The 24,843-nt window shown below is 35.8% G+C and overlaps 1 protein-coding gene across 1 annotated transcript in view; it reads left to right on the top strand.

Annotated features, from left to right (window-relative positions):
- The window catches only part of arhgap20b (Rho GTPase activating protein 20b), a 76,188-nt gene that overhangs the window by 39,658 nt on the left and 11,687 nt on the right, over nt 1-24,843 (top strand). Inside the window, exons 9-14 of the mRNA XM_056457615.1 lie at nt 2,484-2,651; nt 8,642-8,799; nt 9,534-9,695; nt 9,875-9,984; nt 12,727-12,916; nt 23,958-24,072. Of these exons, the coding sequence (XP_056313590.1) occupies nt 2,484-2,651; nt 8,642-8,799; nt 9,534-9,695; nt 9,875-9,984; nt 12,727-12,916; nt 23,958-24,072 (903 nt within the window). The remainder of the gene's footprint in view (nt 1-2,483; nt 2,652-8,641; nt 8,800-9,533; nt 9,696-9,874; nt 9,985-12,726; nt 12,917-23,957; nt 24,073-24,843) is intronic.

Here is a 24,843-nt window from a genome sequence, read left to right on the forward strand (position 1 = left end):
TTTAAACAATTTTCCATTAAAAACGCGTGAAGGTCATGTGACCATCATCAGGAAGAACCAGGGAAAAACGCAGCATCTCATTTCTCACAGGACACGTTCTGTGTTCTCGCGGTCTCCCGAGTTCGTTCTTCCGAGGTAACTTGGCAAGACCGGTCTCCACAAGAGCACGAGTTCCCTCTGCATTCTTGGAATTGAGAAACAGCCAGTGACACGGACACTGTTAAACGGACACGGCAATCAGCTGATCCTATATAGACTGCGATGCAGTGGAGAAAACTCACTCTGCAGACAGGCTTGTGTCTGGATCCACAAGTAACGTTATTGTTGCAACAGCCGAGAGAGGAAATAAAACATTACCTCACAAACATGACAGCAGGCCAAAGAGGCCGCAGAGAGTGAGTGAGAGAGAGTTTTCAGCTTTCATTTTTTCCTAGCTGGGTTCTGATGTACTTGCCTGTCAGTGAAAGACTGTCCAGCAAACTCATAAGCAGTGAATTGTGCACAGCTATCTGCTTTTTATGCCGTTGGAGCGTTTTAATTTCTAGCTGTCTCCTCCCTCACCATGGAAAGCTTGTACATAATAACCGGTTATGATTATTACTGAACCGATACTGAATTGTTTGCGTCTGCATCACGGTGCATCGAAGAAAAACAATTAATGTTGACACCCCTAAATCCCTCGATGCACTTCAGCTGCCACCTTCAAAAAACCTCCTATTAAGCCTGGTTTATACTCGACCCGTCAGCTAGTTCGCTTGAGTGTGCACCGCAAATGTGACATCATCGTGGAGTTTGCGGATGATCGCTTTGGGTGCGTGCAACATGATTTCGGCTGGCGGAGTGCATGATTTTTTTTTTGAGACTCGAGCGAACAGTGTGCGCTGCGCCGCGTTTGATTTGAGTTGAATATAAATCACTTTGAAGAGATTTTGTCTAAAACAGGTATGACTGTACAGACATTATTATCTGTGATCATAGGGATAACCAGATGATCAATAATTCTTGGCTAGAAATTGCAACAGCCGTGGGAAAGGAGGAAAGTTTTTGTTAAAAGGTTTGGAAAAACCTGAGGGATAGGTTTGTTAAAGCCAAAAGAGATCGTGGCAAAAGTGGAGACACAGGTACACAATTACAGAAATATGTTTTTCCACCATTTAAAGGTTTTACACTGATGTATACATTACAGTTTTGAATTTAAAACAATTTAGTAGTTACAAAACTATAATTAAGGAACAAAATATTTCTCTTGATAACTGGGAAGGAATATTAGAACCTATCGGTTTATAATATACTGATGCCCTGTTTCTCTAGGCTTTATTGGTGACAATGGTCAGGAATGTTGGACCATTATTGCTTTTTTAGCATAAGAAGTGGACAGAAACTAGCCAGACAGTAATGTGTGAATTGTGGAGCGGGCTAAATCTAAAAAAAACTTTAGAATTTTTTAGTAAGTGTACTTTTTTTGCTTTTATTCTTGCCATAATAAAATATATATATTTGTAGAGCAACCCATGTTCTGTTGTCATTAATATTTTAATAAACTTTAATAGGTAAATCTGTCCGAGATATGAACCAAAGCAAGTGATGCATCAAAGTTTGATTTTTAAAGAAATCTTGAATGGTTATAAAATCCTTATAATCATTTAAATAATTTATAAGAACAGAAAAAAATTATTTGTTTAAATATCTTGAGTGATATTAATGATATGACGTAGGTCCAGAAGCTTTCTACTTCTTTGTTTATCCGTCTGACTTTACGGTCAGTTTCTTTTTACCACCCCCTGTCGTTTTAAAGAATATCACAACGGCGAACGCGGCAAGTATAAAAACCTCGTCCGTTTCGCGAGGTATGCGCGCAGTCAGCGGAGGTGAGCGATGCTGTGCCAGGCGAAAGTATAAATTCAGCTTTACCTGTACCTGCAGCTTGTCGATTTGACTGTCAGTCACTGCATATCAAACAACTAAAAGTAATACAAAAGAATAGAACTAAAGCAATCCTTATTGTACAGAGCAAGAGCGCTTCTCTTCTGTTCAACTGAACTGTCGCATCATCGATGATGTAAGCGTGCTCAGGCTCGGAAGGCAAAACATGCAATATGAGCGTGGGCTGAGGGAGACAATGGAAGGGGGTCAATCGTGCCTGAGCACGATTCACCACAACCGTGCCTAGTGTGAGTACACCCTGAGTGAAGATTGAACAGATCCAGAATCCAGTGAGGTGTGAATAATGTTAGTAATCAGTGTAATAGCAAGAGGATCAAGCAGACAGGTGGTGATTTTTAATTTTCAAACATGACTCGATATTTCAGAAGTAAGAGGTGAGGTAAATCCTACCCTCAAAAGAGTGCACGGGCGCAAGCAATTATAGAGAAGGAAACACTGTTGGCAATAAAATAAGCACAATAGTATGCTTTTTGGCCCCTGCACTTTTCCTGCAACCCAAGATACCAATTTCCTGTCTCTCATTTCTTTTTCTCTCCCAGGCCATGAGCTCCCATTCTTCATTCTCTATCACTCCTTGAGAAGTCAGCAAGACCATCTGAACATGCCCAGCGAGCCCCTGCAGGAGGCGTTTATTTCTGGCCAGCAGACAGATGCCTCTCCCAAGACTCCTCACTTCACCCTAAAAAACAGAACACACACTCCTAGGGGTGAGTGCACTTTTCATCAACAGAGCACACACATGGCCTATTCGGTACCAAAAAAAATTCATTAAAAGCATAGAAAGAGTAGTACCTTTTCTAAGGGTTTTCTTGACTGTGTGTCAGGCCAGTGTGACTTTCACTGCGTTTTTCTCTATTGTGGAATTCTGTGAAATGGAAATGTGTCAAATGGAGCTGTGGTAGTCTTATAGGTAGCTGACGCTTGAATATTTCATCAATTGTAAGGGTCAGGGGACATGTAGAGCTTTGTGACTGATGAAAGGATTAATTATACCGAGGTTTCTGCTGAGGTCTGCAGGTCTGCAGGTCTGCAGAGTCAGTGTGCAAGGGCAGAGGGAGCCTTGTATTGTCTGTAATTGTTGTTTTAATGATGAGCAAGAAGATAACATTATTAATATGTCACCCACTTGGCAACAAACAAAAAATGTGTCCAAAAGCATTCACTGAATGATGAAGTCTATTTAGAATACAGTTTAAAAAGCCCCTGCAATTCTGGATTTATGTTTTTATATCTGTAATATCTAACATAAAAGCGACATGGTGGCTCAGAGGGTTGTACATCAAGCATATTTTCCCAACGCTCTCATGCCTCCCTCACAGTCCAAAGACATGCAGAATAGCTAAACTGGATTTTAAAAACTGCTGTGGTTTATGAGTGTGCTACCTCTGATGAAGCAGGAACTAATATAAAGGGGAGTGAGTGAGATCTGCTATAGTAAGATCACAAAGCAAGAGTCCTGTTTTCCTGAATATCAGCATACAAGCGCTGCACACATTAGCCCACTCGCTGAAAATGCGCCTCAGTCTGCATTTTTGCAAATTGTAAAATATGTTGCTCTTGGTACATTTTGTTCACGTTTCACATAATAAATCCACTAGAGGGTGCTGTCTACCTTTCTGCAAATCTGAAATGCGTTATTTAGGTTAGGTTTGTCATACATTTCAGATTCACGTCTTTCTTGTACATGTCCTTCATGTCCTGTAGAAGGGCTTGTCATACTAATTTACTGAACAGTTTAATAAATAATAAATTAATAATGATTGAGTTAAATTTTTGATTCAATTAGATAATTTTTTGTGTGTTCTATCAACAAAAATGAGTCCAGTTAAAAAACGAGAGGGCTATATATTTATAAAGCATTTGTGCATCTCAGACGTTTTTTTCTTGAATGAGTTTGCTTTTGAACTAATCGATTGGTCTTATTAAGACCCAATCCCAATTCTATTTTATACCCATACATCTATGCCTACGCCTACCCCTTTGCATCTCCCTTAGCCCTTGAAACATAGTGTGAAGGAATGGGACAGCATTACTACACACGCACACGTCATCATGTCGTAAGTAACGCAGGTTGTGAGTGCTGCAGACCAAGCATTTTAAATAATTCATAAGAAAGTTGAGCTTTAAATGCACTGCGAGAGTGTGAAAAAAATGAAAACATCACGTTTTCGACGTCACGAGCTAAAGCACCAATACTGTTGATACAGTTGTTGCCTAGTAACATCGGAACCAAAGGTTCAACATACTGTACCAGATGTCATGTAAAAAGTGTTATCACAGCCACCAGATTTTTCTGATAGACTGACCTAATCTGACAAGTCAACGGGTAAGGTTACTCCCAGCAGGCACAGGACGTCAATGTGACACCAGATTGTTGTTGTACCCCAACGTCGTGTGGACGTTGCATTTTGTTTGGAAATGAAAATCGGTTTGACGCCATAACCCAATGTCGACATCAATGTTTAACGTCCAACTTAAAATCAATTAATGATGCTACAGCTTGACATTGTGTGGACATTACCACTATGACGTCTGTTAAACGTTAGATTTTCTTTGTCACACCTGATGAATAAATGTCAGTATTTGACGTTAATATGACGTTGGTTTGAGATGTTGGCTCAACGTTGGATTTTGGTCACTTTCCAAAACAATCTAAAATCCACCAAATATCAACCAATCCCAGTCCCATTTTAAACTCTCATACCCCTTCATTTGTAGTGTGGTCCTGAAAAATCTCAGTTTGAAGGGCTTTATGGCTATTCCCCTTACCCATACGCCTCCAAGCTAAAGAAAATTGGGAAACACCTACCCCTTCATGTGAACATGCGAAACGATGGGTAGGATTAAGGGGAAGGGCTAAGGGGTAGAATTAGGATTGGGGCTTAGTTACTCAAGTTACTCAAATACTCAAACTTACTCATTTAGACAAGGCTGCCACCTACTGGTGCTTTTGCTGTCATGTTAATTTATCGATGACAGGCCTAAACCAGCTAAGGTACCAGCAAAAAACACACTTGCTTACAATAGCAAAACTATTGTTATTGAATGAATCTCCAAAAACTTTTGTATGTTTCCTTCATTTTTTTTATCTAGATTAATCTCACTGTAATCTTGAAATTAATCTAAATTCAGAATATGTGTGCTTCCCAAATAATTACTAAAAGTAAGTCTTTGAGAACAGGTTTCTTAAGCCAGGTGGCGCATTAGACCAGGGGCTCATCTGATTCCAAAATGCATCACAAACTGCTTGAGAAACTGTTCTACTATGAAAATTGGTGATGAAAATAAATTATGTTCAATAAGATGTACTTGTGTTTACTAACTGTTTATTCAGTTAAACATGAGTTAAACATGAATTTTGAACTGTAGGCCTACATAAGCTCCAAACAGCGATTTCTGATTACCTTAATGCGGCTAAAGTCATAACTGAACTAAACAGAAATTAAATTATGATGTGGATTATGCATATATTAATGCATTATTGAAGAACACTGCAATCACACTATTACTGTCATGTAGGATTTTAAGCTACATTTTCTGACAAGATCCACACACGCATACGAAATCTCAAGGTGCCATTTATGCTCAAGCTAGTGACCGTAGACTGATATGATTGAAACTTTTCATGATTTACCTTGACGACAGTGCAACGCAGAATGGGATCTTCTTGTCCTTGATTGTTTACAATGCAGTGAAAGCTGTAGTCCTGGAAGAGAACGACAGTAATCTTACACACTCAAAAGTTTTCAAGGATGTTGTTGAGTCAGGTGGTTGTTGTCTTCAGGTCTGTGCTTTTAGTTGACTTGCTTTTTAGTATTTTAAGAACTATTGAACTCAACATCCATTTATTCCTTTATGTGCAACCGAGAAGACTGCATTTCTCACATTCATGTTGAAAAGCCAATAACTGTGTGGCATAAGAGTCATCAGATGAGGTGCAGAGGTAAAGGAAGTTTAAACTGTATGTATGTTAGATTTTATTTTGAAGCTTTGCATTGTCTGATTAAATGTAGCACTTTGAAACATTAAGATATTTACACTTTTTGTCCTAGGAATTTGACATTTCTCTGAAAATGCCATGTGCCCTAAGGATTGTTAACCTTAATTGTAATAGAGGTACTAAAAGCGCCTCTTTGTAAAAATTCTCTTAAGCATTAATTAATATGCTTACAGGTAATGGCATTTCTCTCTCTGCAAATGTCATGAAATTGTTTCTCAGATTTTTTTTCCCTTCAATTTTTCATAAGTTTTACAAGCAGACATATGATAAGGTCAGCCTAATCTCACGAAAAAACGTAACTATTTTGCATCTTGTCTGTTTTAGTGGCTAATTCATACAAATTCATACAATTTCAGTCATACGAAAATGTGTGATTTTTAAAAGGAGGCATGACACCAAACCTCATCCCTAAACCCTACTGTTATTGGGCGAAGAGCAAATCTTACTAAAACATATGAATGAGATTGTTGAAAATTAATATAGATTAGCCATTAAATCAAAAAGTTACGAATTGGCTTGAGATTATGTTGGATAAGGCACTACATATCCCAGGAGTGGAGAATCACATGTGAAGGAGGCCAGCTAGCGAAGTGCTATGCAGGTATACCTCACTCCTCTGACCTCAAAAAGTACTCTAGCGAAAGTCGCTAAGGACCATAGTCTTTAGCCTCCTTGTTAGAGCACATGACTCCCTTTCAAGGAATCGCCAGTTCGATCCTTGCTCAGAACAGGTTGGGATGAGTAGGACCAGCGAGTTACAGAAGGTGCTCTAGTGACAGACGCTAGGGGCCATGATTTTTAGCCTCCTTGTTAAAGCAACCAGTTCCCTTACAAGGAATCGCTGGTTCGATCCCAGCTCAGACCAGGTTGGGTGCAGTAGGTTAACAGACCGGTTACACACAGTATAACACAATTAATTAAGATATTGAGAGCACCTTTTAGAGGCTGTTTACTCCTGGTCACTTAATGTGCAATTAGAAAAAACAGCAATGCCACAGATGACAGTTTGGTATGTTTGTTTCATTTTATTTAATTAGATTTTTTCTTTCACTTTATTTTTGACCAGTCATTGATCATTAAATGATGAAGAGGAGAAGTTTGTCAATGGAGAGAAAAAATAAAATAAATGATGGCATTTCTTTCAATTACAAAAGCAGAATGTTTTGGGAGAGTAGGTTATACACAAATGAATGCACACCCTTTACAGTTAATGAGATGTGTATCTGTAAGAGAATCTGTATTAACAAATCTGTAAAAATAGATAGTATAATTAGCCTATAATGATAGTAATCGCAGAGCCTGTCTTGTACACTCTTTAAAATAAAGGTTCTTTAAAGGTTCTTTGTTGGTGTAGATGTTTACTTGAAGAACCTTTAACATCCATGGAACTTTTTCAATGCACGAAATGTTCTTTGTAGCACCAAATGGTTCTTTACATGATAGGATGCTTGTGATGATGTTTTACTGGAACATGATGTCAAAGCTTCATGTAGCCTACATATTAAGTAATTTGTATGCCCCATAAGATGTGTAGCTTACATTTCTGAAAATGATAATTAAATAAAATCCAGTGTATCTGTGGTTTGGCATAACCTAGTTAAATTTGCACAATAGCGCAGGATTTGGAGATTGTATTTAGCGGAGACACTTTTATGTGGCCAAATGCAAATGGAATGGTTTTCACAAATCAGATACCTGTCTATTCAGATAAAATGCTTAAAATGACAGGGTGTAAAAGGCCTTTTGATGCCTAGTTATTGGTGTACATCTGGCACCCGATGGTAATTTCCTTAATTATCTGACAAATCCTTTTTAAAGGCATAGTTCACCCACAAGTTAAAATTTCCTATGCATTTACTGTCCCTCAATTGTTTACAAACCTGTTTTGAGTTTTTTTTTCTTTTGCTGAACACAAAAGAAAATTATTTTGCAAAAGAAAGAACGTCAAGCAGGTTTGAGATAAGTGAAGGTTGAGTGGAGGATAGAATTTTCTATTTTGCAAGATGTTGAGCAGTGTAAAAGTGGCAGGAACCTTCCGACAGCAGGTTGTCCATATGAAGACCAAAGGGAAGGGAGAAAAAGTAAAGCCATTCAACAACACCTTGATTAACGTCCCAAGGGTGCAATTATTTCTGCTATTATATTGTTGCTATTTTTTTCTTTTCCTTTTAACATAAATGTGCAAAGGTTTCCAACTAACTTCTGTCATACTGTCATTATTATTATTTTTTTATTTAAGGAAATAATACATTTAATCAATTTTAGAAGACTGCAATATCAAACATTATGCTATTATGAAAATAAAACATGCGGGAAATTTACAGCACAGTCAGTCAAACTGAGGGAAGAGAGAATAGCAGTTATTTGTAGTGCCACTTGATTTGATGTGATTTATTTCCGAACTTCACTAAAGTAGGGATGCCTTGTAATCAAAGCACAGCATACCTGCTAAGAAAAGAGTGGACATACAAAATGCCACTGCAAGAAAATTAGGGACATCAAAGCATTTTTTCAGACATATTGATTTAAGCTGAATAGATGAGACTTAAGAAGCCTAAGTGGTGGTATTTTGAGGCATTTCATAGAAAGTGGACACAATTTTTCTTTTTGTTTGCATAAAGCAATGAGAGATTTATTTAATGTAACCGTGTTTCCTTCCAGTAATGCACAGATTGGTTTGTTGTGTGTCATTGACAGGTGCGTTGCTGAAACACAAAAGAAAGAGGTCTCTGATTGATTGGGCTTTGCGGAGGGGACATTATAATCAGTCTGATGGTCAAACTGCATCTCACAAGCTATTCGGACAGTCTCTCTCCTCCATTTGTTCTGATGGAAATCTGCCAAAGCCCATCATGGTAAGGATTGCATTGACTCCAGACTTTTTTGTTTTAGTCTACACAAGACATACACACACACAAATATTTTAATTACATCGAATTACTTCTGTCATTATTTACTTAGTCAAACCTCACCAGTTTCTTTTTTCTATTGAACACAAAGGAAAATATAATGCAGAATGATGAAAAATGCTAGCCATTGACTTCCCTAGAAGGTTATTTTTTCCTATTATTGGTGTAGGTGTCTATTTTCCTCTTACATTCTTCAGAATATCTTCTTTTTTGTTCACCAGAAGATAAAAAAATCATTAAAGTTTAGAATTACTTGAGTATGAGGAAATGTTCATATTTGGGTGAACTATCTCTTTAATTCAAACATGGCATAGCGTGTACATGGTGTACTGAACCAAAATAGAAGCCAGTTTGGTCATAGCTTTATAAATAAATGTAGATCATTTTAGAACCACTGTTCTTCTAGCATCATAAATATGATGGCTATTTAATTAATATCAGCTGCCAGTACAGACTATTGCTGACTTCATATTTGACCCTTTCAAGATGGGGTCAAATTCTTAATGGCTTTTTTCACAGCGAGAACCACTATCAAAAGTGGTTACTGTTGCATCATAAATTGTTCATTATTATTCTGTTTTAAAATTATCATTAATTTCATGGTCACATAAGGTCAAGTTGAGCATCTGTCCATCACAGGCTTAATTATTTTGTCCCTGTGTGTGCGTATGTGAACATAGGACCTGCTTTATCTGCTGTTCTGCGAGGGTCCCGAAACCTGTGGAATCTTCCGACGTTCAGCAAATGCCAAAAACTGTAGGATCCTGAAGGAGAGAATGAATTCTGGGCAAAGTATTTCAATGCATGAGCAATCAGTATTCGTCTCTGCATCTCTAATTACAGTGAGAACACAATCCTTTCAGCTAGTGAAACACTCTGGAGAAAATTTCACACAGATTGTTTCTTATCTACTCTCGTGAGCTTCTTATAAGTTCAGTGGTTTGAGAATACTCTGTGCCCTACAGCATGTTGAAAAATGTGTTCATTAGGCTTTTCATTCTTTATTAAATTGCGTGCCTAGGAATTCTTGCGAAAGCTGCCTGGTGGTGTTTTGTGCTGTGAATTATATGAGGACTGGATGGAAGTGCTGCAGACTGAAGATCAACAGGAAAGACTTAACAGAGTCAGAAGGTGAGAACAGTACACAAATATACACATCTACATATGCTTGCACATACAAGCACACTATATAGTGGGGGAAATAAATATTCAACATAATATTATTTTTCTCACTAAACATATTTGTACAGGTGCTGTTGATTTTAAATGTTCACCAGTTGGTAACAACCAAAGAAATCTATATATGCAAAGAAAACAATATTAATTAGTTTGCAAATGAAGTTATGTGTAATAAAATGAAATGACAATGTAAAAAAGTATTGAACACATGAAGAAAGAGTGTTAAAAGGGCAGTGAAAGCTCAGACAGCAGCTGAAATCTCTCAGTAGTTATTCAGCAACCCTCTGCCTACATCATTGTAAATTAATATCAGCTGCTTCAGTCCAAGTTCTACAGTAGCAGGATAATGAAGATGAAATCACAGTGAACATTTCAGCAAGACAATAATCCAAAACACAGCCAAGGAAACTCTCAAATGCTTTTAGAGAAAGAAAATCAAGCTGGAGAATGACCCAGCCAATCACCTGACTTGAAGTCAATGAAAAATACAAATAACAGATCAAATTTGATGGACGAGACCCACAGAACCATCAGGATATTTACACTCTGTTGAAGTGGAGCAGAGAGCAGAGAAGGGGAAAAAGAGGGGAGCGAACAACTGTTGTCAGTTGGCTCACAAAATGAGACACAAACCGTGAGGAGGCCCATGATTTTATAGTTTACAAAGTTAAAATGCACAGAAATAAACAGTAAGTAATTTAATGCCCTGCTACATTTGTCTTTTGTAATTTCATATACACATAACCACAATTTGTTATATTAATATAAGGATAATCGTATTTATTTAAACACTATAAATGAGGAGGACTTCTCTCCTCCTCAATCCATGGGTCTGAATGCAGACACAGTGGATAGCAGTGCAGTCTCTTGACCTGTCTATTCCAACCATTAGCTCTGCCGATAATCTGTATGATCTTATCTTATCTCCATTACATAATGTTGGTGTTTTCAGTTTGTTCATATAAATTTTATTCATTAAGATCTATTTAACTATGTCCATTATCGTGTTTGATTGTATAATTTTTGTATTGTTTTAGGGTGACAGTTTTAACATCTGTCCAGGGACAACGGATGAAAAATAGCCCTCAAGCTTATTAGTGTACACTGTCCCTGCCAAATAAACAAATAAAATTAAATAAATGATAAAAATACACTTACAGTACTCATAGGTTTAATACAGAACAGCAGAATGACATATTTCCTTGATTTTATAATGTATACAAATGGAAACTCCATGTACTCACAGAGGATAACACCACATCTCAAACACATTAAACAGTCTATGTTGCAGATCTGTCAGCAGCTCACACATCTACCTTTGATGAGGTGAAGATGTAGTTAATGATTAAGCTTTGAACTAAACTGTTAATTATAACTTTTGCGTTTTTGAAGAGCGTTAATGTGTTGACAAACACATTACCGCTTTTAAGAACAGCAAACTGTTATTAAATGTTTCTTGGGAGCACAGCAGCATGAAATCTCAGCTGGAGCGCTTTTAATTGATATGATCATTTTCAGGTCCATCTGAATCCAGACTGAATTCTGTTGATTTGAACTGGGGTTTTTTGTATTAATGTCTTCATGCCTTCACGGTTTATTAGTCTGTGCTCATTTAGACAACACTCAAAGCTGTTTTTTAGTATTTAGTCCAGGTTATCTGCGGGGTCTTAAAGTCTTAAAATCTCAAAAGCTAAATTTTAGGCCCTAAGAAGTCTTAAAACTACTAACATATTGTGTTGTAGGTCTTAAATTTTTTTTAACAGGTCTTAATTTTTTTCATGTATAGCTTTCCAATCTGGCCATTAACACTCATACAATCACCAACAATCTTAATAAAACTTATTATTAAAAAAAGGATTTTTAACTCTATTTAGCAATGTTTTGGTTACTTTCCTTACTGTAACATTTGTTTAAAAGTTCTCTGTTTATTTACTGCTGAGGATACTAACTTGACCTATATATATTTTCAATTATTATTATTGTATAATTAAATGTATTAAATTATAATCATTTTTGATAGGGCAAGTGAACATCTTTTCCAACTGGGATATTCGAAAAAAATTCTTAGCATTTAGCCTTGTATAAGTCTAAAATTTCCTTAATAATAGTCTTAAAAAGGTCTTAAAATTTTTTATCTTAAAGTCTTTAAAGACAGATTATATTGTAAATCTAAAACATGGCCATAATTTGTTACTCAAAGATTTGTTTTATTTTATTTTTAACTTAAAAAAACAACAGATTCATCTTATCATTCATTTTATTCTTAATTGGGTTTATATTTATCATCAAAACGTTTTTTTACATTTTTATGTACTGTTTGATGTACTTGTGAAACCATATCTCAGTGCATAATCTACATAATATGTGTAAAATGCAGAATCTCAGTGCAGTTGCTTATTATTTGGAAAAAAAAAGAGCTGTGGTTATCAATATCAGTGCTGGAGACCCACCGCACATTTTGTGATTCTATCTTATCTGTCACACACGTTTCAGTTGATGGAGCTCTCTACTACTGAGCTGGTGATCTGAATCTCTCTCTATGTCTCTCTGTGTGCATATATTTGTTACAGGAATGCAATTCACATATCTACTAGAGGACAAACAAACAGCACTAACAGAACAAGTATTTACTGCTTAGCAGGTTGCATTTGTCTGCCAGTGTTTAAACTGTATTTTTTTTGTGCCTTTGTCTAGTTTGCTCACACAGCTGCCGGAGGAGAATGTTACCTTGCTGTGCCACTTATTTGGAGTGCTGCACAGAATACACACTCACTCTGAGGTAAATCAGATGACAGCAACAAACTTGGCCCTTTGCATCGCACCTAATATGCTCTGGAGGTCCTCCCAAATCAGCCAAGAGAAGGAGGGACAGGGCGTGTTGCAGGTAACATCTCAGCGATCTGCTTATTTCAGTATTCCTTTCTAGGTAACCTAACATATTACATCAACATTTTATTAAAGTTTTTTTAAATATTCCAAATGTTCAAAAACATTTTTGTAACTGACAGGTTTAAATGACACTTTAAGTGAGGGGTGCCCTGACTTTTTCGTATGAAGGGCCAAAAACCAAATATCATTGAGAGCAGGGGGCCGAATGTAAATATACCAAACTATGTTACATTAAAGTTGTCATGGTTAATTTCCTAATGATTCATAGTATTTCAAAATAAACAGAAAATGTTCATTTAAATCTAATTTATTAATGCAGTATCACTTTTTAAATAATAACTTATTGCAATAAAAACATAAACAATCACATTTATAACACAGTTCAATGCTGAATACACTAGTCATGCAGAATCTGCCCTTGACTTGATTTGCTCACCAAAGTCTCTGCATTCTCGGGTGACAGAATGTACATTTAAACTAAATCTGGTTAAAATCTGGTTAATTTACATCATTTAATTGAAACAATAAAACAAACAAACAAACAAACAAACAAAGGGTTACATTAAATTTGAATTGACAATCTTGAAACTCTCTCCATCATTCCCCCTCTGTTGTCAGATGGGATAGTGGGCCAAATCAAAGGTTACCATGGGCCAACTTTGGCCCGCAGGCCCTAGTTTGGGCATCTCTGCTTTAAACGCTTGAATTTTAGCGAACTGCCAGGCTTTTGAACCCCACACTTTGTGCATGCTAATTTGTTGTTGGATTCAAACTTTAATTGCATGGCATTAGTCCACATGACCATGGGTATGGCATTCCAGCCTGATCTCACGAGAAAACGTAACCATTTTACATTTTGTCAGTTTAGTGGCTAATTCATACGAGTTCAGTTGTACGAAAATGTACGAAATTAAAAAGGAGCTGTGGCACCCAATTCCACCGCTAAACCCAATCGTCATTGTGTGATGTGCAGATCGTACTAAATAGTACGAATTAGATCGTACGAACTGACTAAATCAAAAAGTTACGAATTGAGATTGTGCATTCTGCACTTATGGTCTCCACAGCACGTCAGGTACATAAAGTAGGGCAGAGCCTCTTGTGAAAGAGTGTGAAAATGCAGGAGAACGCATTGTGGCCTCACAGCAAGAAGGTCACTGGTTCGAGTCCCGGCTGGGTCAGTTGGCATTTCTGTGTGGAGTTTGCATGTTCTCCCTGTGTTCACATGGGTTTCCTCTGGGTGCTCCGGTTTCCCCCACAGTCCAAAGACATGCCGTATAGGTGAACTGAATAAGCTAAATTGGCTGTAGTGTATGTGTGTAAATGAGTGTGTATGGACATTTCCCAGAACTGGGTTGTAGCTGGAAGGGCATGCGCTTTGTAAAACATATGCTGGTTAAGTTGGCAGTTTACTGTGACAACCCCTGATGAATAAGGGGACTAAGCCGAAGGAAGATTAATGAATGAATAAAAAGCATTATATGAAGATTCGTGTCTACAGAGTAGTTTTTCTTAATTTTTGCTGTCATAAAAGAGTATTAAAAAAAGTGAAGGAACGATAAAGTTAGTGAGCCCTTATATTTTATCAATCATCAGACTTCCAGCTACATATATATTTGTTGTTTTACAAAAAAAACATTTTTACTACCCGTGAGGATTGGCCTGAGCGATGCAGGGCCTTCCATAACTTGCATAGTTTATGTACAGTGCTCAGCATAATTGAGTGCAACCCATTTTGAAAATGAATGTTTTTATCCATTTCTCAGTGAATATAGGCAATGTATTTTGGTGCATTTAAACAAAACAGATTCATTAAACAGACATATTTATTAAGATAACATTTTAGTCATCGAACATATTTAGAAATTGAAAGATAATACAATTAAATTCAGGCAAAATATTGAAAAAAAATTACAACCTACAACATTTCAACTAAATTTGACAATTTCTTATCTTCTCTTGATTTTTCCTCTTTTAAATTTGTGTTTAATATTTTTATATAACATTTATATTTGGGTGTACTAGTTTTTGGACTGTTATTGTAAGTTATTTTGTCAGATAAGCTCCAGATTTGGATTCAGTACTGAATAATCTAATGTATGTGCACAAATATATTATTGTATAGCTTTCAATTAAAAATATGAATTTAAAAGATGGGTGGTACGCATGGGTGGTACTTTAAAAGGGGTGTACTCATATACAGTTAAAGTCAGAATTATTAGCCCCCCCTGAATTATTATCTCAACCCCAACCATTTTTGACCTTAAAATGTTTTTTTAAATTAAAAACTGCTTTTATTCTAGCCAAAATAAAACAAATAAGACTCTCTCCAGAAGAAAAAAATATTATCAGACATACTGTGAAAATTTCCTTGCTCTGTTAAACATCATTTGGGAAAATATTTTAAAAAGGAAAAAAATATTCAAGGGGGGCTAATAATTCTGACTTCAACTGTTTGCTGAGCACTGTATAGGGCAGATTGGTACTGGCTGCTTTGGACATTATGAATTTACGCTGTTGTGCGTTCATTGTCATTGTCATGCATTGTCAGTAGATCTTTTGCAAAACTTTCCACTCCCATTAGCACATTTATTTGTATTGCTCTCTAATTTGCAGTGCTTAGTAAAGTTTTTATTCTTTATTCCTTTATTAAGGAATAGAAACAGTTTTATTCTAGTAACTGGGAGGTCAATAAAGGGTCAGAATCAATCAAAGATTTGGATTTTGTGCCACAGGAAAGAAGATCTTAATTTGTATGCCAGCTTGAATTGTTCACAGTCATTGTTCCTGGAAAAAACACAGTTTAAATCCACTGTCACCACAGGTAGTCATGCTGGTATAAAGTCTCTGAGCTTCAGCAATTACATCAGCATGCAATCACTCGAATTTAAATAAGCAGCTTCTGTCTAATAAAGGTGCTGAAGAATGCAACAACCTGGTGTGATATTAATTTGTAACTGGTGTGTGGTTTTACCTCAAGAGAAACTCAGGTAATGATGTGACTCAATGCTTATTATTGGCATAAAGCTGAAAACGGTTCTCTCCACTCTTCAGATAATAAATTGTAATGGATCTTGATGGCTTCTTTCTTAGTCATGAGTTGTTCTTGTAAATCTACGCAGTTTACCAAGACAGCTGTTGACACAAAACATATGCAGGGAAAAGCATTCAGCATTTAAAACATAAGGGACCTACTGTACATAACTGTCACCATACTGGTAGCATGATACTGTATGTGTTGCCACATATTTGTCACACAATTTAATTTATAGAGTTTTTTTATACTGTAGTACTTAGCAAGGTAACTTACATGCCATTAATTGGAGAAAAAATAACACTGAAGCATGTTAAACGTGATTTCTTATCCAACCTTTATGTTCAGGTTCAATGTCAGCTTTCTAATAGATGCTATTGACCTTATTCTTCAATGTGGAAGTGTGCTCGTTTTTGCGATTGTTTTATAACTTCTGATTCAGCTGCCTATGGGAGAAATGACTAGGAATAATAAACGTCAGAAAATGGTCAAACTACTTGCTCTAAAACAAGTGTTTGCATGACTATACAGACAAAGTAGAATAAGATAATAACAAAAATATCAGTTTGCAACATCAAGCAGCAAAACGAGCTGTTTTTAACATATAAAAATGAATGGAAGTGATTGGGGCCAGAAGTCTCGAGCCAAAATGCTTCAAATGGCTGCGCCCGCTCGTCCCCGGAGGATAAGGTGAATAGGTGAAAAGACCAAAGTCAGCTTCTGTTATGCTCATTGCAATCTCACAAGGGTTCATTCAGCTTGCCCTAGAGAGAGTAAGGTTTTGTGCAGTTACAAAACATTAGAGCCATTGAATCCACTGGACTAGCAGTGAAAAAGTAGTCCAGTTTCTCCTGAACAATTTTCTATTGCTTTGTATGACAGGGGGATGATGAGTCATCCACTTTAGAAGCAGACATAAATGCAAGGTCCAACAATAGGGATTCAGTCCGGTTGACAAATTATCACTTAGTTGCTGCATTTTAGTGCCTTTTGAAATTGCTAGAAGCTGGTGAATAAATATCAGTCAGAATGAAAACATCACTTGGAATGTGTTGAACATGCATCTATGCCTTATTTTCCAGGAGGAGTGCGCTTATGAGGCTGTTGCCAACCAAAGCCATTTTGTCCATTTCAGCTTTGAATGGTCTACGTATACAGCCCATCTCTAAGTATGAGTTCAGGAAAGGGATCCTTTGTATATTTCTATATTATATATATATATATATATATATATATATATATATATATATATATATATATATATATATATATATATATATATATATATATATATATATATATATATGTGTGTGTATATATATGTATATATATATATATATATATATATATATATATATATATATATATATATATATATATATATATATATATATATATATATATATATATATATATATGTATATATGTATTTGTAGTTCTATGTCATTTTTGAACTGAAGTGTAGAAAATGTTAGGAATAAGTAAAATTGTTCATTTTTAATCAGCAACATTTGTAATCTTTGGTTTTGACCTACTGTAAGGGGCGAACGCCGCCTTGTGTTTTCTGTTTTTAAGTTTCACTGCAGGCAAATTGTAAGAATTATTATTACACAATATTATTTTATTTTTATTTTTATTTTATAATTTTTTTATACACAAAAAAGAATTATTTTTGTGTACTGATATAAATAGAGAGGTCAGCATTTATGCACTGATAAATATGTATTTAAAGGGTTAAAATGCTGAAAAACACTAGATCTTAATTATTTATAATTAGGAAAAAAAATGAATGAGCCTTTTTGACATGTTTTTAAAATAACCTGTGTGTAACCTTGATAAAATAGATGCACAAGTGTTAAATATGTTGCTTAGCTATTTTTTTATGTATTTTATTAATTGTGTTTTAAATTTAGTTTCTTAAATTAAAAAAAAGGCATTTAAGAAAATAAAATTATTTATGGACAAGTTCTCACTTTATTACTGTATACTGTATATACTGTACACTACCTGACAAAACTCTTGTCATCAATATCAGTTGTAAGAACAACAAATAACTTCTAGTTAATCAGTTGTAAAAGTGGCAGAAGACCTATAGGAACCTGCATGGACCCAAGATTCTCACTGAAATCAGTCAAGTTTGGTGAAGGAAAAACCATGGTTTGGGATTACATTCAGTATGGGGGCGTTTGAGAGATCTGCAGAGTGGATGGCAACATCAACAGCCTGATGTATCAAGACATTTGTGCTGCTCGTTACAGTACAAACCACAGGAGAGGGCAAATTCTTCAGTAGGATAGTGCTCCTCATACTTCAGCTTCCACATCAAAGTTCCTGAAAGCAAAGAAGATCAAGGTGCTCCAGGATTGGCCAGCCCAATCAACAGACATGAACATTATTGAACATGTCTGGTGTAAAATGGAGGTGGAGGCATTGAAGATGAATCCAAAGAATCTATACGAATTCTGGGAGTCGTGCAAGAACACTGTCTTTGTCATTCCAGATGACTTTATTAATCAGTTATTTGAGTCATTGCAGAGATGTTTGGATGCAGTTGTCCAAGATTATAGGAGTCATACGCAATACTAATTCTTTTTCCACTTCACCATGACTTTATATTCAATACTATACTTTATTTCTGCCAAGTGACGGCAAAGTCAGATCTTACTGTCCTATTTAAATCATTAAAAATCAAGGCATAATCATATTTTTATTTTGGTAGAATAAGAGTAATCTAGAGGCTGTATTTAGCAGTTAACTGAAAGACCCTCAATGAAATAATTAAGTTTGGAGGTCGGTTAGTTTGTTCAAAGTTGAGTTTCTTTCATTTTTTATATTTATATCTTGGTCATAGAATATTTATTGAATGAAAAAATCAGATATGTCTGGCTGAAGTTTATTCCTCTTTTCATTTAGGGAGAGGACAAACATTTCATTGGCACACAGCTTATAGCCACGGCTGGTAGAATTTGGTCATGGTTTGTAAATAACAGGAGGACACTGCTCGTATAGTCTGCAATCAAAGCTTAACAACATAGGAAGCCATTGAAAAGACTACATGGATGCTGCAGCTGTCTGTGTTATTTGCACAGAAATTGAAAATGAGAGAGAACGAGAGGAAGCTAGCTGAGCTTATCTTTGTCACGGCTGAGCCTACGATGCTTGACATTAGCAGCACATGATAAGAAGAGTGCTTTAAAAAAATGTATAAGAGATGTAATATTATGTGTGTCATGGAAAATCACCCCTTCCAATGATTTGAAGTCCATGGAAAGCAAATGAACTGCATGTGAATGAAAGAAAAGCATAACACAGAGTGTCGCCTGGTTACCTAATGATGACAGTAATTAGACACTTGTCCCCATAGCAACACATTTTATGGCATAGCACAGGCAAAAACTGAACTGAGAAGTTGTACAATTGAGGCAGGAAGTATAAATGCGGTATCGTATTGACAGCCCATCAGGGGTCTATTGAAGACTTTATGTCTATTGTACAGGCTGGAGGCTGTTTTTTCACTCAATTCTAGTTATTCGTGTTGCTGGAATATTTGTGCCCAAACCTCAGCAGCATTATTTATTAGATTTCAGACGACCTATACGATTCAGCTGGATTGACAGCAACATATGGGATCTAATCCACTGCATTATTGAGAACATTTCCATTATGAGCAACCTAACATGCTCCATAAGCCTCTGTTTCAATTATAGAAGTATGTAAAGTTTGTCTATAAATTAAATTATAGAGATACGAGGGATCATGGGATTATGCAAATGAGTTTTCCGCACTGAAGTTTATAGATTAAAACTGTCAGAAGAAAGAAACGTTGACTGAATTCCCATAATTCTACATGTAATGTAATCAATAATGAAGTAAGTTCTTGACTGCCAATAGAGCGAAGTTTTACATGCATGTAGTGTGAGATTCTCATACTTTAACGTGTGTTGTTTGGCACAAAGCTTTCTTGGTACCCATTATTCTTACTTCTAAAATTAGCCACATCTTGCCATTTGTATTACGTACTACCGTTTATTTACTGAATGAAATTATCCCAGTGAAGTAACCTCTTAATTATTTTATTTGTGGTCGTTTTGTACTTGCTGCAATCTGATGTGAGGTTGCAGCTGCAAGTGATTTTAATTGTTATGTTATGTAAATGTTATGAGGGCACACTAATCAATATTAGTGTTCAGTTAAAAAAAATGTAATTGTCAGTTTGTTTAATTAGTTTACTCTCATTTGAAAAGCAAGTGGTACATGGAAATCATAAAATTACATGGTCAGGTCCTCCTGACAATAAAACAAAATTATAGTAGTAATAAGAGCATACTAAATTACATTTAGATTTATTTTTATGGAGCCATTGCCTAAATGGTAGAAAATAAATCAAAATGATGTTTAATGAGATAAAATTATGGATCTTATTTTTTTAATAATTTGACTTAAATAATAAATAATATTATTATTTGTAAATATAAAAATCTACATAAATTCACATTAAACCTAAGGCAACTAATCTATAGAGCTAATAATATGTCAAAACAATCTGAATTTGAATTATGTTCATTTGAGTTATTAACAATTGTAAGTTAATAAAAATGAATATTATATGCCATTAAAAATGTTTTGAATTTCTAAACTTGAATTTGATTTTTTTTTACTTGAATTTGATGACCCCTGACCTACTTTCAATCTGAATTTCACAATCTGAATTTCTGGTTTTGAATTTTAGAATATTGAATTTGAAGTTCTGAATTTCTTTATCTTGAAAACTTAAAACTATATTTTTACAAACCCAATATCTGCATTCTATGAATTCAGAACCAAAAAAATCTGAATATTGAAAATGTCTATAAAAATCTGACTTGAAAAATTTCTGTTTCCTTAAATTTCAGATTTAGAGTTCAATATTCAAGTTATGAAATTCAAATTCAAGTTAAGAAATTCAAGTTCAAAACATTTTCAATGGCATATAATGTTAAGTTTTGTTAACTTACAATTGTTAATGATTCAAATTAACACAATTCAAAGTCAGATTGTTTTGGCTAGCTAAAGCTACAATTATTTCACCCTAATTAACAGTTTAACTACTAATAACAGGATTGATATGTAACAAAGCAGCTTCAAATTTCAGCATTTTTTTGACAGAAATATGACAATATTTGTTTTCTCTGCCAAAATAACACACCTCTCCTGACTTATGCATCAGGCCTATCTTGATATTGTTTAAAATGATGATGTACATAATACATTTAATACAATTTCAGCTTCCTGTTCTTGGTGACTTACAGTTGATTTAAAGTGATTTACAGTGCATATTCAATTAGTACCACTTGTTTGATTAGCATATGAGTCTCTCTTATAACATATCTACTAAAAGATAGAGGATATTACTTTACAAATTTCATTGTACATAATTAATCTAAAATTATTTATATTCATATTTACACACATTTACATAAGTAAATATATAGACTCAATGAAGGGCTTAAAAATCGGTGTTTTCTGTGGGTGCAGATTCCATGCGGACCTGCTTAAAGGCATAGTGCGCCCAGAAATTAAAATCTACTCACACTTTTCTTACCCTCAAGTAGTTTCAAACCTTTTTATGAGTTTCTTCTATTGAACATAAAAGGAAAAACAAAAACTATGAAGGTCAATGGTTACATGTTTCCAGTGTTCTTCAAAATATCTTTTATTGTGTTCAACAGAACAAGGTACATTAAAAAGGTTTGTGCCCAAAACTGTGAGTAAATGAGAAGAATTTTTTTGTTTTTGATGAACTATACCTTTAAAATGCAGCTTTTTGTTTTGTTCTTTACAATTGGAAATAGAAAAATGTTTCCAATCCTCTTCCTCCTGCTCAAGCACTTAAGTGGCACTGAAATGGGTTACCAAATTAGGCACCAAGGCTCTTGGAGCACGGAGGCTCTGTGGTTAGCACTGTCGCCTCAAAGCAAGAAGATTGCTGGTTCGAGTCCTAGCTGGGCCTGTTGGCATTTCTGTGTGGAGTTTGCAGAAGCATTTATTAATAGTAGTAATTTGGATTTTAATGACTTTGCATGTGGCGTTTTTATGTTCACCCGTGTTCACGTGGGTTTCCACCCGGTGCTTCGGTTTCCCCCACAGTCCAAAGAAATGTGGTTTAAGTGAATTGGGTAAACAAAATTAGCCTTAGTGAATGAGAGTGTATGGGTGTTTTTCAGTACTGGGTTGCAACTGGAAAGCCATCTGCTGCGTAAAACCTTTGCCGGAATAGTTGGCGGTTTATTCCTCTGACCTCTGTTAAATAAGGGTTTAAACCGAAGGAAAATGAATGAATGAATGAATGAATGAATGAAAAAACAACAGGGATCTTGAAAAAAGCTAAAATGAATACTTGGTCATCAAAACATATGCCGGAATAGTTGGCGGATCATTACTCTGTGGTGACCTCTGATAAATAAGGGACTAAGCCAAAGAAAAATGAATGAATGAATGAATGAATGAATGAAAAGGCATGACAACAGAAATCTTTAAAAAAGCTAAAATGAATAATTGGTCATCTGCGTAAAACATATGCCGGAATAGTTGGCGGTTCATTACTCTGTGGTGATCTCTGATAAGCAAGGGTCTAAGCCGAAGGAAAATGAATGAATGAATGAATGAATAAATGAATGAAAAAGCATGACAACAGGGATCTTGAAAAAGCTAAAATAAGCAATTGCTCGTCAGCGTTGTGGTTAGCTGCATCTGCTGGAATAGTTTTCAGTTGTTTCTGCTGTGGTGACCTCTGATAAATAAGGGATTAAGCCAAAGAAAAGTGAATGAAGGAATGAATGAATGAATGAATGAATGAATGAATGAATGAATGAATGAAAAAGCATGACAACAGGGATCTTGAAAAAAGCTAAAATGAGCAATCGGTCATCTGCGTTGGGGTTAGCTGCATTTGCCGGAACAGTTGGCGGTTCATTCTGCTGTGATGACTCCTGATAAATAAGGGACTAAGCCAAAGAGAAATGAATGAATGAATAAATGAAAAAGCATGACAACAGGGATCATGAAAAAAATGAGCAATTGGTCATCTGCGTAAAACATATGGCAGAATAATTGGCAGTTCATTCTTCAGTGGTGACCTCTGATAAATAAGGAACTAAGCTGAAGGAGAATGAATGAATGGATGAAAAAGCATGACAACAGGGATCATGAAAAAGCTAAAATGAGCAGTTGATAATCTGCCCAGAGTGCAGTTGCTTTTGTTTCTCCTCAACCAAAGGCAATAACTCATTTGTTCAGTGTGTTGTGTCATGTTCAGTGTGTGTCATGTTGTGTTTGATCTCAATTAATCCAACCAATTAATATGTGAGAGCACAGTATTTGAGGGAATATCACCTTGTTATTGCAGTTAGAATAGGTCATCATGTCACAGACTACACAATGAAGCTTTTGCATTTATGAACTTATGCAAATGCTTTAGGAGAAGAACAGCGTGAGTCAATCAGTGCATAGTTACTCATCCACTGTCAGCCGCAGAGCCTCGTGGTGTCTATTAAATACAGTTTTTTGCAATGGAAATGCATTCCATGCTCTTGGCTTGCATTTTAATTTTCCATTGCTTTTGGGCTTGTTTGTTTCTGAAATGAGTAAGAAGTAAGAGATCCATCTTTCTATGAGAGAAGTGAGGATCTCTATTCACATGCCAAACGTGCGCACACATTGGCGTCATGTACGGTTCGTGCTATGAAAACTCTAAACTAATGTCTAAACACTCTAGAACATGGACAGAAACAAGATGGTATTCATCTAGCATACACAACGTGTCCACCTTAACCATGCTCCGATGAATGCACAACAGATGAATCTTTCTGAAAGATTTAACAAGTCATAAACTTCATGGACTGCTCTGTACAGTGCTTCAGTCACTATGATATATGTGCTGCTACAGGCAACGTTTATGTTTGCGGGCCAGCTGTGTCTGTTTTCCGTATTGATGATGTTTCATGTTTTTCCATCTGTCGTTCAGGTCGCCTCGCTCATCCAGTACCTGATAGAAAACACGCCTGCCATATTTGGAGATGATCTGGAGAGTTTGTTCATCAGGCAGTTGAGTTCGGGTCAGGAAACGCACGATTATGCAGGTAATTTTGTGGTTGTGCCCTTTGGACCTTATTAATATGAAATGCCTATTGAGGTACTTACAGACAGTAATTAACCTTTCTGATAGTGCAGTTTCACAGTGCTCCCACACACACTTTTAAGCTGCCTGCAGGTAATTTAGTGCAAATTGTGTATGTAATTAATTGAAACTGAAGAAAATAAAAGACAGATTCTGCTGCAAATAAAAGAAGATATTTTAAAGTTTGAAATCTGCCAGTAGTAAATTAATTGTCCTTTTTGGGTGAATTGTCATTTTGGTCACATTTACACTGTCAGGTCTTGATGCCCAATTCCGATTGGTTGTCTATATCTGATTTATTTGGCTGTCCATTTGCACATTATTTTAATTGTGACCCATATCTGATTCATGTGTTTACAATTTACAATTTACGATATCGCGCATGCGTAAAGGTGAGTTTTAGCATCTGCACCACACTAGCCACAACAGAAGAAATTGTCTTGCTTTTAGCTCTGCGAAATATGCCCAACTTTAAAATGACTTTGAGTCAGAGGCTCCTCTGTTGTTGTTGTTGTTTACCGCTTCGGCGTCTCCACACACGCTCCTCCTTCTACTTCATTAAACCGCAGAGAAGTACCACATTGTCGCAAGTTTAATGACATACAAAACATACATGCCTGTTTACATGATAGACGTATTGTCACATATCCAATTTATATCTGATTTCCACATATGAAGGAGGCCTAAAACCGATCTCTGAATATCTTAATGCAGGCGTTTTTTTCGTAAGAAA

This window comes from Danio aesculapii, chromosome 5, assembly GCF_903798145.1.
Source record: "Danio aesculapii chromosome 5, fDanAes4.1, whole genome shotgun sequence".
NCBI lineage: Eukaryota > Metazoa > Chordata > Actinopteri > Cypriniformes > Danionidae > Danio > Danio aesculapii.